The sequence below is a fragment of the Mobula hypostoma genome, chromosome 9, assembly GCF_963921235.1.
Source record: "Mobula hypostoma chromosome 9, sMobHyp1.1, whole genome shotgun sequence".
In the NCBI taxonomy this organism is placed as follows: domain Eukaryota; kingdom Metazoa; phylum Chordata; class Chondrichthyes; order Myliobatiformes; family Myliobatidae; genus Mobula; species Mobula hypostoma.
The window spans coordinates 28217992-28231118 of NC_086105.1; the positions used below are offsets into that span (position 1 = coordinate 28217992).

Genomic DNA, 13127 nt, shown 5'->3' on the forward strand with positions numbered 1-13127 from the left:
GTTTTTTTTAACAAAATCTAGGGTTGATAATCTGGACCGGCTTTGGAAATACAGAACACAGTTACCTTGCGCTTCGGTGACATTTTTGGGCATTTCAGCATCCTGCAGGGTTCCAAACGTTTCAGAGCTGTTCTCCAACACTTGCTTGTGATGCTGAATGCTGGAAATGTGCTGCTGGGCTCCAGCAGGCTGCTGCGGCAGGCCTGGCGCGCACGGGTTAGAAAGGTAGGGTGAAGGATGCTCAGGTGGACAGACAGAGGCAGACAGCTGCTGCATTGCAATCATCTCTGGACTAGACAGCATTGAATCTACATGGAGCCCTTGATGTGGAGATCTCAGGTAAGGAGAAGGCATTCTCTGCGTATTAGGTGTCTGAGGTGAATTCGGAAGTCTGGGATAGCCTGGAGGCCCATTATGAGGTAGACGACCTGGCTGATCGGGCCAGTGATTGAGTGGCACTGATGGTCTCATCAAATTGGGCTCCACCATTTGGGAAAATGGGTGATGCTGCGACTGTGAACATTGGCTCGGACCAACCAGTTGATTTTTGCCGGCAGGTCCCAATGGCCTTTCAACAGAACCACCATTATTGTTATTCCAGACTGGACGAGGTCCATGGCGTGGTCCATTCAGATGGCCATAAGGATTGTACACGTGCCTTGGCGCAAAGTCAGAAGTTGGACGAGGAACGGGCCCTTCAAGACGGTGTGCTGTGTACCCTGGCTGAAATGGTTGGCTTGGGTACATACTTCCTTCTTGAGGAGGAGCACTCATGGTTCCAGGTGGCACTGACGGTGGTCTGGGGCCTAGTGATGGTCCGTGCACAGGCCCAACGTAGTTTTGTTTATTCTTAGGCCCCATCATCTGGGCTCCTTGATGTTCGTTCATATTCACCTGATGCTGTAATTAGAAGAAATTGTTACTTCTGTACCTCCAAACTTGACATCTGCCTTTCCAATACATTTTTTTTTTAAAAAACATGCATCGTTCGCAGATTGTAAGGGACTGCGACTGTCTCAGTGACATGTAACTGTTAACCCATTCTGTCACAGGAGCTTTACCCCAAATTACTGTGAACAAAGTCAACAGAGAATCATTCAAATCTGCTTTGAAAGATTCCCCACTGCACACAGAGGCAACAGCATGTTGTGGTCTGTGGTGCCATGCGTTTCCAGGACGACTATCAGCTCAAACCCCAGGCTGCTCCAGAGAGGCAAGGCTCCCAGGTGAAAAACCATCATAATAGGAAGATGTTTAAAAGAACAAGAGAGGTTTACAGACAATTTCAAATATTTATGGAGATGCATTTCATTCAAGTAGTTTTATGGCATTAGCATTACTATATTTAAACCATTTTATGAATAATAGGCTGGCTGTAAAGTAGAAACGAAAGATTTTGATCACAGTATTGCAGAAAATATTGGTATTTTTCCAAGTTTGTTCCTGACTACTTTGTAAATATTAACAAAGTTTGAATTAAAAGTGCAATTTTGGAATGCTTTAATCACAAGTGACTTAGAAAACTGCAGGCTACCCAGTCAATTTGTAACGCATTTAAATGATTACTAAATATTCTGAGATGAAATACAATTTTATCAACAGTACTGTACCATATAACGTTGCATATTCTGATACTGTGACAAAGTTACATTTAAGTAGACACTTCCTTTTAAGACCTGTATCCGTCACTGCTAGAACTATGATTCAGCATTATGAAATTCAACTTCCCACATTTTGGTCAAGGAACATGACTATTGTGCATCTCCTCTCCAGATTTTGACCCGAAATGTAACACTCCACAGAATTAACCTGACCTGCTAATTTTTTCCTCTGTTGTTTATATCTCAGATTGCCAATATCCAGAAAAATTCAAAGATGCAAGATCCTACACACCTATTGAACAATCAGTTTAGAGAGATTTTAAGGTGATTTCATTGAAAAAAAAATACATTCTAAGTTTGCTTGCGTTAATTTTCCCAAAACAATCAACTTTGGAATATTGCTTGACAGCTGCTCTGAATGCAAAAGTTTAACCATGTCATGATTTGCAAACTAGAAATTTCTAAAAGGCCACAAACTCAACTTAATTAGGTGTTAAGGAACAAGCTGCTGACATCACTATACTACTTGGCAACTTCAAAGGTCTTTAAAAATTTACCTGCATTATAAATTGATGATGTAATTGCTGCCGAACTTGATCTGTCACCCTTGGTTCCCGTGGGGAACAATATCGATACTGAGGTTCTGCAGTTGGCCGAGCTCCGAACACACATGGCACTGGTGGTCTCTAAATGAAAAACAATTATTTCAGTTGGCTACTTCCTGGTAGCAAGATAGGGAGGGAGGAATGTGAGGAATTTGTGTTTGGCACCTGTCATGGGTTCAAGAGTGTGTGTCTAACATTCTGCAGGCAAGCTCCTGCTCGGAAGGCACCTGCAGCTGCCGAAGTACACAAAACAAGAATGAGCTGAATTACAGCAGAATTAGATGGAGGAACTGAGCGAGTCAGGCAGCATCTAAGGAGGGAAACCAGCAGTCGATGTTTCAGCCTGAGACCCTCCCATCAGCACTAGAATTTGCTTCATCTTGGTTGATGTTAAATATCAGGACAAGGGATTCTCTTTGCTCTTGTTCAAATACTGCCACAAAAGCAACGTCCATTTCTGAAGCATCTGTAAAGTGTAGTAAAATGCCCCAGTGGATGCTCGAGTCCAGGCTGTAGAGCACATTTTGGAGAGGTGCTAAGACAGTTTGGTCAAAGAAGTAGGTTTAAACAAGAAAAAAAAAGTATAATGCCTTACTTGTTGGCCTTGAAGGTGATACATTTGGCTTGGTGATTCAGCACATGGCATTCCTTTGTAAGATGGTGTAACTGGGAAACTCTGTCCATTTACTAGTTCCAGTGTCTGTAACGGAGGCACATACTGCATTTGGTCCCTGCTTACTTCTGCTCCAGCACCGTGTACTTCACCGTTGGTCTGCTGCTGCTGCCTTTTCACTGATTCATCAGTAGTTTTACTCGAGGTCTCAGTGGCTTCTTTTCCAAAGCGGTTGGATTTGCTTCGCCTACGGTCTTTCTTCTCCTTGTCATCCCAACGTAGATTAAACTCTTCATCGCTGTCAGCATCTTCTGCAGGGAAGTGTTTCAGCATCGATTTGTTGAAGCACCGGTCCAAAGCTTCAGCCATCTTTGTGTATTCTATTGGAGCAAGAAGATTTGAGTTCAGATTCACATGCAACCCAATTCACACACATACACACACAATGCTGAACAAAGTCACACTGGAAGTGTTGTTACTAGGCCAGATGCAACCAGTACAAATCAGTTAATCCAAATTAGTTGTCTCAGGGCAGCAGTGAAAGTAATAAAGGATGTGGCACGTTCTTCAGCCGATTATAACAGGAAGACGTGTGTTTTGGTTACTTATTTTCCTTGATTATTGTAAGCATTGTAATCTTTTACAGTTATGACAAAAGGATTTTAGTTCTATTCATATACCCTTGGATCAGGATATATTTTATGATCACAGTGATGATGATGATTTATAACTTTTGCCGAATGACATCGAGAACATAAAGTATGAACCCCCGCACGGTTAATTGTTTTGTGCAACTTTCAGGGTATCCTTTGAACTTCATCAGACACGATCTGTTTACGTCTGAAGTCATGTCTATGTGGGCCAAATATAACAAGGACCTCTTTGACATATTGATGTGCGCAGATTAAGAGCTGCATTTACCTAATGCGAGAGCCACAGTTCAAATCACTGGCTGTGAGACCATGTGATATACAGATAGGAGTTAAAGGCATACAAATGTGACTCTTCTTTCTTTTTCCTTTCATTTTGTTATGTTCAAGCTGGTAGTCCATCCATTAATTCAATCTAAAACCCTTCCATCCTTTACTGTTCTCATGCTAGTCTTTCAGTAAAATCTTTCTGTGCTTTCCTTCAAGTTACTTGCTTCTTTCCTGACCAGTTCATTTTATAACTTGTATAACTTTACTTCCCATTTTATCAGTCATTAGCTCTGACTCTGGACAGCTCTTGGCCTGGAAATATTTGTGCTGTGAAAGGCCTGAGAAGCTTTACTTTCTGAGGAACCAAGCCCGTTTTGGGCGAGGATCTCATCTGCCCAATTCTCTTGTGTAGGAGCTGCATGCCATCCTGCTGAATCCTGAACCAAGGTCTCTCTCCATCATTTCTGTCGTCACTGAGCATTAACAGGAAAGGAAGAGAATCGACCAGCACTGAGCAGTGGAGCACCAGATGGTGCCAAGTGTGTAGATGGGGTCCAGGTGGGTCTGAAACACGAGTGGGAGACTTGTTAAGGCTTGTAATGGTGCGAATGGCCGGAGCCCCAAATACATGTGACACTGAACAAATTGTTGGTAGTATAAAATCCATATACAAAGGTCAAAGTCTTTCACATAATGCACAATGACATTGCGCCACAAAGAATTTCTTACTCCTCATCTTCTCAGGCATAGAAAAACAGAAGCTTATTATCAACGGATGGAAGTAGAATGGATTTTTAAAAATCCTCATTATGCTGCATAGTGCTAAATGCCTCACCACCTTATATCCTCAAGTGGTAAACATCACGGTTTATTTAATCCTGAGTAATAAGCTTGTCACTAGGAGGATTTCATTATTAATTTACATGAGCTTCTCTACCTGACTGGCAGACCACAGTTTGTGCAGCTTCAGAGCTGTGTGTCAGACATGGCTGCACTGGGGCCCCACTGGGATCTGTACTGGCTCTCTTCCTGTTTACCCCAGACTTTAGATACAACACTATGAGTAGTATCTAAAGTTTCACTTTTGAGTCATGGCATCTGCAGAAATTCTCTGATAACTCAGCAATCGTTGGGTGTATAAAGGGAGGATGGGAGGATGAATACAGGGCCCTGGTGGAGGACTTTGTCAAATGATGCAAGCTGAATCATCTGCAGTTCAACATCAGTAAGACAAAGGTGATGGACTTTAGGAAGACCAAGTCTTCTGCTCCTGTTACTATTGATGGTGAGGATGTTGACGTTGTGAGGACCTACAAGAACCTGAGGGTGCACCTGGATGACAGACTTGAGTGGAGCACCAACACAGAGGCTGTGTACAAGGCAGGCCAGGGTTGCCTCTACTTCCTGAGGAGTCCTTTCAAATGTTCTACCAGTCTGTTGTCTCCAGTACAATCTTCTGTGCAGTGCTGTGCTGGGGCACTGGCATCAACACGGGTGATACTACCAGTCTCAATAAACTGATTAGAAAAGCTGGCTCTGTTATAGGAGTCAAACTGGACACACTGGAGGCTGTGGTAGAACAAAGGACCCGATGGAAAATCCTGGAAATTCTGGACAATGTTTCTCACTCTCTTCATGCCACCTTGGCTGAGAGGAGCACTTTTAGTAATAGACTACAGGCTGATTTATACTTGTGCGTACTAGCTTTACGCAAGTGGGCTACGCCGTTGTGAGCATTTATACTTGTGCGTTGGTCTGTCTGTGTCGCTCTGCAATTCACCACCAAAACGCTAGTTGGCAGTGGGGTTTCTATGCCACTGTGTCAAGTTTCTTCGTGTTGAAACTTAACATGAAGAAACTCAAACCTCAAACAATGGTGACTGAAACTGAAGGAGGGTGAATTTTCTGTGCTTGTCCGGCCATTGAGAGACATGGATGAGGAAATGCATTTCAAATATTTTCGGCTGTCGGCAGGTAGATTTGACGATTTGGTTCATCATCTCCAACCACTTATTTTGCATCAGTGTACACACAGTATACTCAGGGACTGGTAATCACCATTTGAGTTTTAACTTCAGGTGGAAGTCAACAGGCTGTAGCAGCTAGCTACAAACTGGTCCTCCATAATTTTGGAGGTCTGTAAAGCTTTATGGAAAGCATTGCAGCCAAAGTTCCTTCCCTGCCCTTCAGTCGTCCAATGGGAAGCTATTGCAGCGTAGGAGGAAACGTGATACTACCAAGTGGACCAATCACAGTTGTGCGGTCTGCGTCGCTGCGACGTGTAGTTACATTTTTGGGGAGGTGCGTGTCAGGCTATGGCTTAGGGTACGCGGCTACGCCATACCTACGGTGTCAATTTGACACACAAGTATAAATTGGCCTTAAGACAACTGTGCTGCTCCAAAGAGCACTATATGAGGTCATTCTTACCCCTGCCCATTGGGCTCTATAAAGAGTCAACCTATGGTCGGGTAAGAGACAACTCCCCTCCTGTTAGACCATTTGTGGTAATTTATTTTTTATTTTTTCTACTTTTCTAATAATTATATCTGAGCATTTTAATGCTACTCTGACACTATAATTTCTTTTGGGATCAATAAAGTATCTATCTGTCTAAAGCAATAGTTCACAATGCTGATAAAAATATATTCTTGCCTTACCATTTCCTTCACCATTATACTCCAGACAATCTTCAAACATAACCTTCATATCAGCAACAAATTCTTCTTTTACATTATATTGTTTTTCATTGAGCTTCCTTTCAATGGTGGAGAGATCCATTGGTGTCTGAAGATATTAAAAATACATTTTATAGGGGTGATTAAGAAAAGCTGTTTATCAAATATACCAAGAAGAAATCAATGGAAAACAAACAGTTCACCTTTGGGGATTTTCCTGATACATCATACCACTTATTTCAGTGAAACCCAGTGTACTAGGCAATTTTTCCTGAGAATTTTCTTAGAAGGTTTCAATAATAAAGAGCAGGGAGTGGGGTGTGGGTGAACAAGAGTATGCAGATTTCAGAAAGACTTCTCAAACTGTGGGGTGGAACATAGTTTGAATCAGATTCAGCCTGCCATGTTGCCTCAGCGAGAAATCCCCACTCACCTCCCTCCAAATGTCAGGCTCTCTGTCATTCCCAACTTTTTAAAAATTTCTTTGTTTTATTTTAAAAATACTACAGAAAACAGCCCTTCCAGCCCAAGAGCCACACTGGCCAGCAGGTCAATTATTTAACCCTAGTCTACTCCAGGACAATTTCCAATGACCAATTGACCTACTAACTGGTATGTCTTTGGGGGGAAGAAACCGGAGCACCCAGAGAAATTCCACATGGTCACAGGGAGAATGTACAAATGGCGCTGGAAGTGAACGCTGAACTCCGACGTACTGAGCTTTAGAAGCATTGCGCTAACGTAACTTGAGAGGGTGGGGGTGTGTAAATGTAGGGCAGAGGGGTGTACAGAGTGAATAAAAAGGTGGTAGTTGGAATAATGAGGCTCCTCACACACCACCAACCCCTCCATACATCTCCTTATTCTCTTAAACACAGACCATGCACACCTATGTTGTTTCCGCTGCTGCAATTTTTCTGTACTCTTAAGCCTAACATCTTCAAGAGTTATGCAAAATGTATCAACAGCTCTCTGTATACTAGGGTAACTGCTTATCATCTATACTTGGAAACAGCTGAACCAAGAGGTTGAATTTTCCACATCACAATTCAGTCTGTACATTTTATAGTACAAAAGAATAAATTGCTTCAATTCAGATTTATTAACCGGTGAACAAACATGTGCAAATAGTAATTGACATTAATTCAAATTGAGTGAATATAAATGATCTATTCTTCTCTCTGCAACCTCATTTGAAGGTTTATTGGGCCTTATTATCCTTATAAGAGTTTGCTTATGCCTTACTTATTCTGTAACTCATAATAGAGCTTACAAGTTAAGGCACTAATAATTGAATACTAGTGCTAAAAACAACCGGTGAAGTAAATTTTAGTGATTTTTGCTAACAGCATCCCTTAACAATTAATACAAGAAAGCAAAAATTTGAATAGAATATGACAGCTGAGCTCTTACTTCAATTATCTCGTAGTAGTTTGGAGCATAAGATTCATCTACAGGTTCAAGGAAGGGCCAAGAATCTTTGTGTGCTTTAACTGCATCTAGAACTGAACAAAGGACAAAGGCGATAGGCAATAACACGTTAAGCAATTCTAATTCATATTTTTGAAACAACTCCAACCTGCCTAAAGAAAACATTTACCTTTATACATGGCAATATAATCTTCATCCAGCTCAAACCTATAACAGAAAACCATAAAAACAGGCATGTTTTATTGAAATCAAAGAAAGGACAAATTTAGTAAATTGCCACTCAAGAGTGACTCCACTTTAATTCATCTTTCATGTTCTTGGCACACTGTCAAAGTTAGCAACACCGGCTTTCATTTATTGCTTGAGATGGTGTGAGCCATGACTTTAAATGCTGCAATAATTTTGGTGAAGGTATACACAATACGCTTGAGTAGGTAATTCCAGGATTAATTCCATCAATAATAAAAGAAACCAGAGATTACATTTCCAGGTCAGGACTGTCTGTTACTTGGAAAGGAAGCTACATGTAACATGCTGCTCTTGTTCTTTCTGCTGGGAGACATTAATAATTTGCCATTAGTTACAATTAAAGTGCGGTTAGAATGCAGAACTTGCAAGGGGTAATTCAGGGAAATGGCATGATACACTGAAGGAGAACTTTTCAAGGAAAGGCATTGGAGGGAGAAAGGAATGGAAGGGATGTATCAGCAGAATACTGAAGCAGGCCAAGAGGGAACTCCTGATGCTGAAACTCCAGCATGGATCAAAAGGACCCATTTCTGTGCCGCAAAGTATCATGGATTGTGTGCACAGTTTTCCACTGTATACAACCTTGGAGTAAAGGTTATGTTGGAAGCACACAAATATATCCTTCACTTCTGATGCCCTTTTCAACATTTGTAGTATTTTGACATGCTTTATTTGTGCTGAGTAGGAGAGTTAATATGTTGATGTTAAAAACAAACATCCCTTATTTATTTATTATTATCCCCCCCCCCTTTTTTCCTCTCTCTTTTTTCTCCCTGTCCCTCTCACTATGGTGGGCTCCCCTCCCCCTTTCTTTCTCACTAGGCCTCCCGTCCCATGATCCTCTCCCTTCTCCAGCCTTGTATCCGTTTTGCCAATCAACTTTCCAGCTCCTAGCTCCATCCCTCCCCCTCCTGTCTTCCCCTATCATTTCAGATCCCCCCCCCCACTTTCAAATCTCTTACTATCTCTTCTTTCAGTTAGTCCTGACGTCGACCTAGAGATGCTGCCTGGCCTGTTGCGTTCACCAGCACTTTTTGTGTGTGTGTTGCTTGAATTTCCAGCATCTGCAGACTTCCTCGTGTTATTGTTTTGAACTACAGCCATAAAAAAAATAATTGGCTTCACCTAGGCTGAATTATCCCTGATGAAGAAAATGCATGGCTATTGCATGTCTTTCACCCTTAGGTGTAAAAACAACTATCTTTAATTCAATCTGAAATACAATGCAATTTTCCCTCTTATTTAATTATCAAACTCATGAATACAATCTAGATGAGATCTTGCAGTTTGTTTCTATTAAACCACAAGCAAATTTTAGTTTTAGGTACTTTTTCTATTTTCTTTTCTGTAGTGAATGTTGCTTTTATTATCTTCAATGGCCTCCTATTCCCAGGAATAATACGTACAAATCCTTTGCCTTCTTATCTTTCTTCATAGGTAACAATGGTTCTAAGTTCTTGAGTTCAGGAGGCAACTCTTTTCCCTGAGAAAGCAACCAGGCTCGCTCCTCCCTCATCTTCCTCCTTTTGGCACGACCTAGAGGTAAGACAGAAGTACTTAGAAAACCTAAAAAAAAATGAAGAACATCCAAGATTGCCTTAAGCAGTAGACATTTTTTTGGTCAAAAGCAAGTAAAACTGGGGAATCTTACAATCCTTCAAATACATGAAAGTTGTAACCCATTTATTAGAATCTATAAAGTAAAATGTGTTTTCTGAAAGTATTTTATTTCAAGTCAGTCTGCTATGGAAGACTTGGTTTTGACTTGGTTATGACGTTCACATCCACTATCACGCTTCAATTACTGATCTCTAGCATTGAAGTGAGGTTGTGGCTTAGAGCTGGCACCCCTGATTTTGAATAAGGTCAACACATAGCAATGAGAAACCACAACTCCAGTTGCAAATTCTAGACTGATATCCAGCTCATACCTCTTCAAGCAGATACAAACCAGCCTGCCACATATTTTTCTTCACAGTGAGCAAAATATTATCATGGCTTTACTGGGCTATCATCCTTGTGGGAAAGAACACAAACCAGTTATTCAACATGATTGCTGCATTCCTCCTATATTAAAGCTTGGCTTGTGAATGAAATGGAAAAACATAAATTTATACCTTCCACAGCTTTGACTCGCTCTTCAAACTCCCTCCTCCTTTCTTCTTCCATGAGTTGCTCTTGTTCTTTCTTCTGCACAGCCAACAGTAGCTGACGTTCTGCTTCCTCCTCTTTGCGCTTCTGTTCCTCTACCTTTGCAATAGCAGATATTTTCTCCTGCAACATATATCGTTTTATCTAAGATATTAAAGGTGGCAGTAGAGCTTCTTTATAATTTTTACTTCAGTCCTTCAATGTGAAATTTTGCACAGACAAAAATATTAGATGGTGGTTATTTTTGCTCTGGACATGAACAGGAAACATGAACTCAGCAAAGAATGACTGAGTTTTCAGTGAAATATGATGCAACTTACAACTGTCCTTTTAAGTAAATTCATTTTCTTGTGGGCCTACTCAACGAATCTAACTATAACAGAATCAACGAAAGACCACCCAGCTAGAACACTCAACCAGAGTGCTGAATGATAACAAACTGTGCAAATATAAAAAGAAGAAACAATAATAATAAATAAATAGGCAATAATCTGGAACAGTTTTACTAAGAATGACTGGACAAACTACTGGATTGTTGAAAAAGCCCATTAGGTTTGTTAATGACCTTCAAGGGAGGAAATGTTGTCTTCTTTCCCAGATGAGGCTGAGTACAGGGCTATGGTAGGAAACTTTGTCACATGGTGTGAGCAGAATTATCTGCAGCTTAATGTGAAAAAGACTAAGGAGCTGGTGGTGGACCTGAGGAGGGCTAAGGCGCTGGTGACCCCTATTTCCATCCAGGGGGTCAGTGTGGACATGGTGGAGGATTATAAATACCTGGGGATACGAACTGACAATAAACTGGACTGGTCAAAGAACACTGAGGCTGTCTGCAAGAAGGGTCAGAGCCATCTCTATTTCCTGAGGAGACTGAGGTGCTTTAACATCTGTCCGACGATGCTGAGGATGTTGTACGAGTCTGTGGTGGCCAGTGCTATCATGTTTGCTGTTGTGTGCTGGGGCAGCAGGCTGAGGGTAGCAGACACCAACAGGATCAACAAACTCATTCGTAAGGCCAGTGATATTGTGGGGATGGAACTGGACTCTCTCACAGTGGTGTCTGAAAAGAGGATGCTGTCCAAGTTGCATGCCATCTTGGACAATGTCTCCCATCCACTACATAATATACTGGTTGGGCACAGGAGTACATTCAGTCAGAGACTCATTCCACCGAGATGCAACACTGAGCGTCATAGGAAGTCATTCCTGCCTGTGGCCATCAAACTTTACAACCCCTCCGTTGGAGGGTCAGACACCCTGAGCCAATGGGCTGGTCCTGGACTTATTTCCTGGCATAATTTACATATTACTATTTAATTATTTATGGTTTTATATTGATATATTTATTCTCTATTCTTGCTCAGGGCAACTGTAACGAAAATCAATTTCCCTCAGGATCAATAAAGTATGACTATGACTATGACTATGTGACTCCACATCTATCCCAGGTGGTTGATTCCTGCCAGCAAAGGCCAAGCCCAGAAAAATGCCTTTAACAAAATGGGAATGGTGCAAATTCTACTGAATGGAACAGCAGGCCAACTCCTGATTCTACTTCCTACATTTTGGCATTTCTGACCAAAATAAGTATTATTTAATCAAAAAAAGACCCTGCCCACCCAAGTACAATTTAGCATTCATTTCAAGAGGTCTAGGATACAAGAGCAGGGATGTGATGTTGAGGCTTTATAAGACACTGGTGAGGCCTCACCTTGAGTACTGACTACAGTTTTGGGCTCATCTCAGAAGAGATGTGCTGGCATTGGAGAAGGTCCAGAGAACGTTCACAAGGATGATTCCAGGACTGAAAGGGTTGTCATACGAGGAACGTTTGATAGCTCTGTGTCTGTACTCATTGGAATTTAGAAGGATGAGGGGTGATCTCACTGAAACCTTTCAAACGTTGAAAGGCCAAGACAGAGTACATTTGGAAAGGATGTTTCCCTTGGTGGGATAATCTAGGACAAGAGGGCACAGCCTCAGGATAGAGGGGCATCCATTCAAAACAGATGCGGAAAATTTCTTTAGCCAGAGGGTGGTGAATTTGTGGAATTTGTTGCCACGTGGAGCTGTGGAGGCCAGGTCATTGGCTGTATTTAAGGCAGAGATTGATTGGACATGGCATCAAAGGTTAGGGGGAGAAAGCTGGGAACTGGGGTTGAGGAGGAGAGAAAAAGAAAGGATCAGCCATGATTAAATGGCAGAGTAGACTCGATGGGCCAAATGGCCTAATTCTGCTCCTATGTCTTATGGTCTAATTAATACCATTTATAAAAACCTATAACTAGCAGCTGAGCTTCAGTTTCAACCCATGGTCATGCCCATGATGATACTGGAAACAGGACCAAATCTTGATTTAGTATACAACACAAACACAAAGAATCTAGCAAAAAACTTAGCTTTAAAATTCTCCAATATTTTGTGCTGTTTTGTCTGACTCCACTAATATAATTATGAATAAGTTGAAGTTCTACCCATAGGCATTGAGAAAGGTTAATCACTGTATTTCTTCATGTCCTTTTGTCTTTATTGCATAGAGAATATGTTATAGACCATCTCTATAGACAGAGCTTCTTAGAAGTAGAGATTTTGGTAACAAGGAAGTTTAGTGAATTCAATAACAGATGAGTTGCTTCAATACAAATCAGATGTACTATTGCTCCCCACTGTTTAGAACGGTCAGTAAGAACCTTCTCCAGCTCTGTTTATTCTCTGGATGTGGCCTCCTCTGTACTGGTGAGCCCAGACGCAAAGAAAGCAACTGCTTTGCTGGGCACCTCCATCCACCATGGCTGTATGAAGCTTCCAGTCGACAGCTATTTTAATTATCCTCCCCATTTCCACATTGAAATCTCTGTCCTCAGCATCCTCTACTCCAG

General features: G+C 41.5%; 1 protein-coding gene across 1 annotated transcript in view; it reads right to left on the bottom strand.

Annotated features, from left to right (window-relative positions):
• Positions 1–13127, bottom strand: part of LOC134352346 (chromatin remodeling regulator CECR2) — a 133089-nt gene that overhangs the window by 13051 nt on the left and 106911 nt on the right. Inside the window, exons 9-16 of the mRNA XM_063059645.1 lie at positions 10215–10371; positions 9504–9633; positions 8018–8055; positions 7831–7922; positions 6400–6526; positions 2802–3199; positions 2159–2287; positions 66–900 (exon numbers count right to left, since the gene is read on the bottom strand). Coding sequence (XP_062915715.1) covers positions 66–900; positions 2159–2287; positions 2802–3199; positions 6400–6526; positions 7831–7922; positions 8018–8055; positions 9504–9633; positions 10215–10371 — 1906 coding nt within the window. The remainder of the gene's footprint in view (positions 1–65; positions 901–2158; positions 2288–2801; positions 3200–6399; positions 6527–7830; positions 7923–8017; positions 8056–9503; positions 9634–10214; positions 10372–13127) is intronic.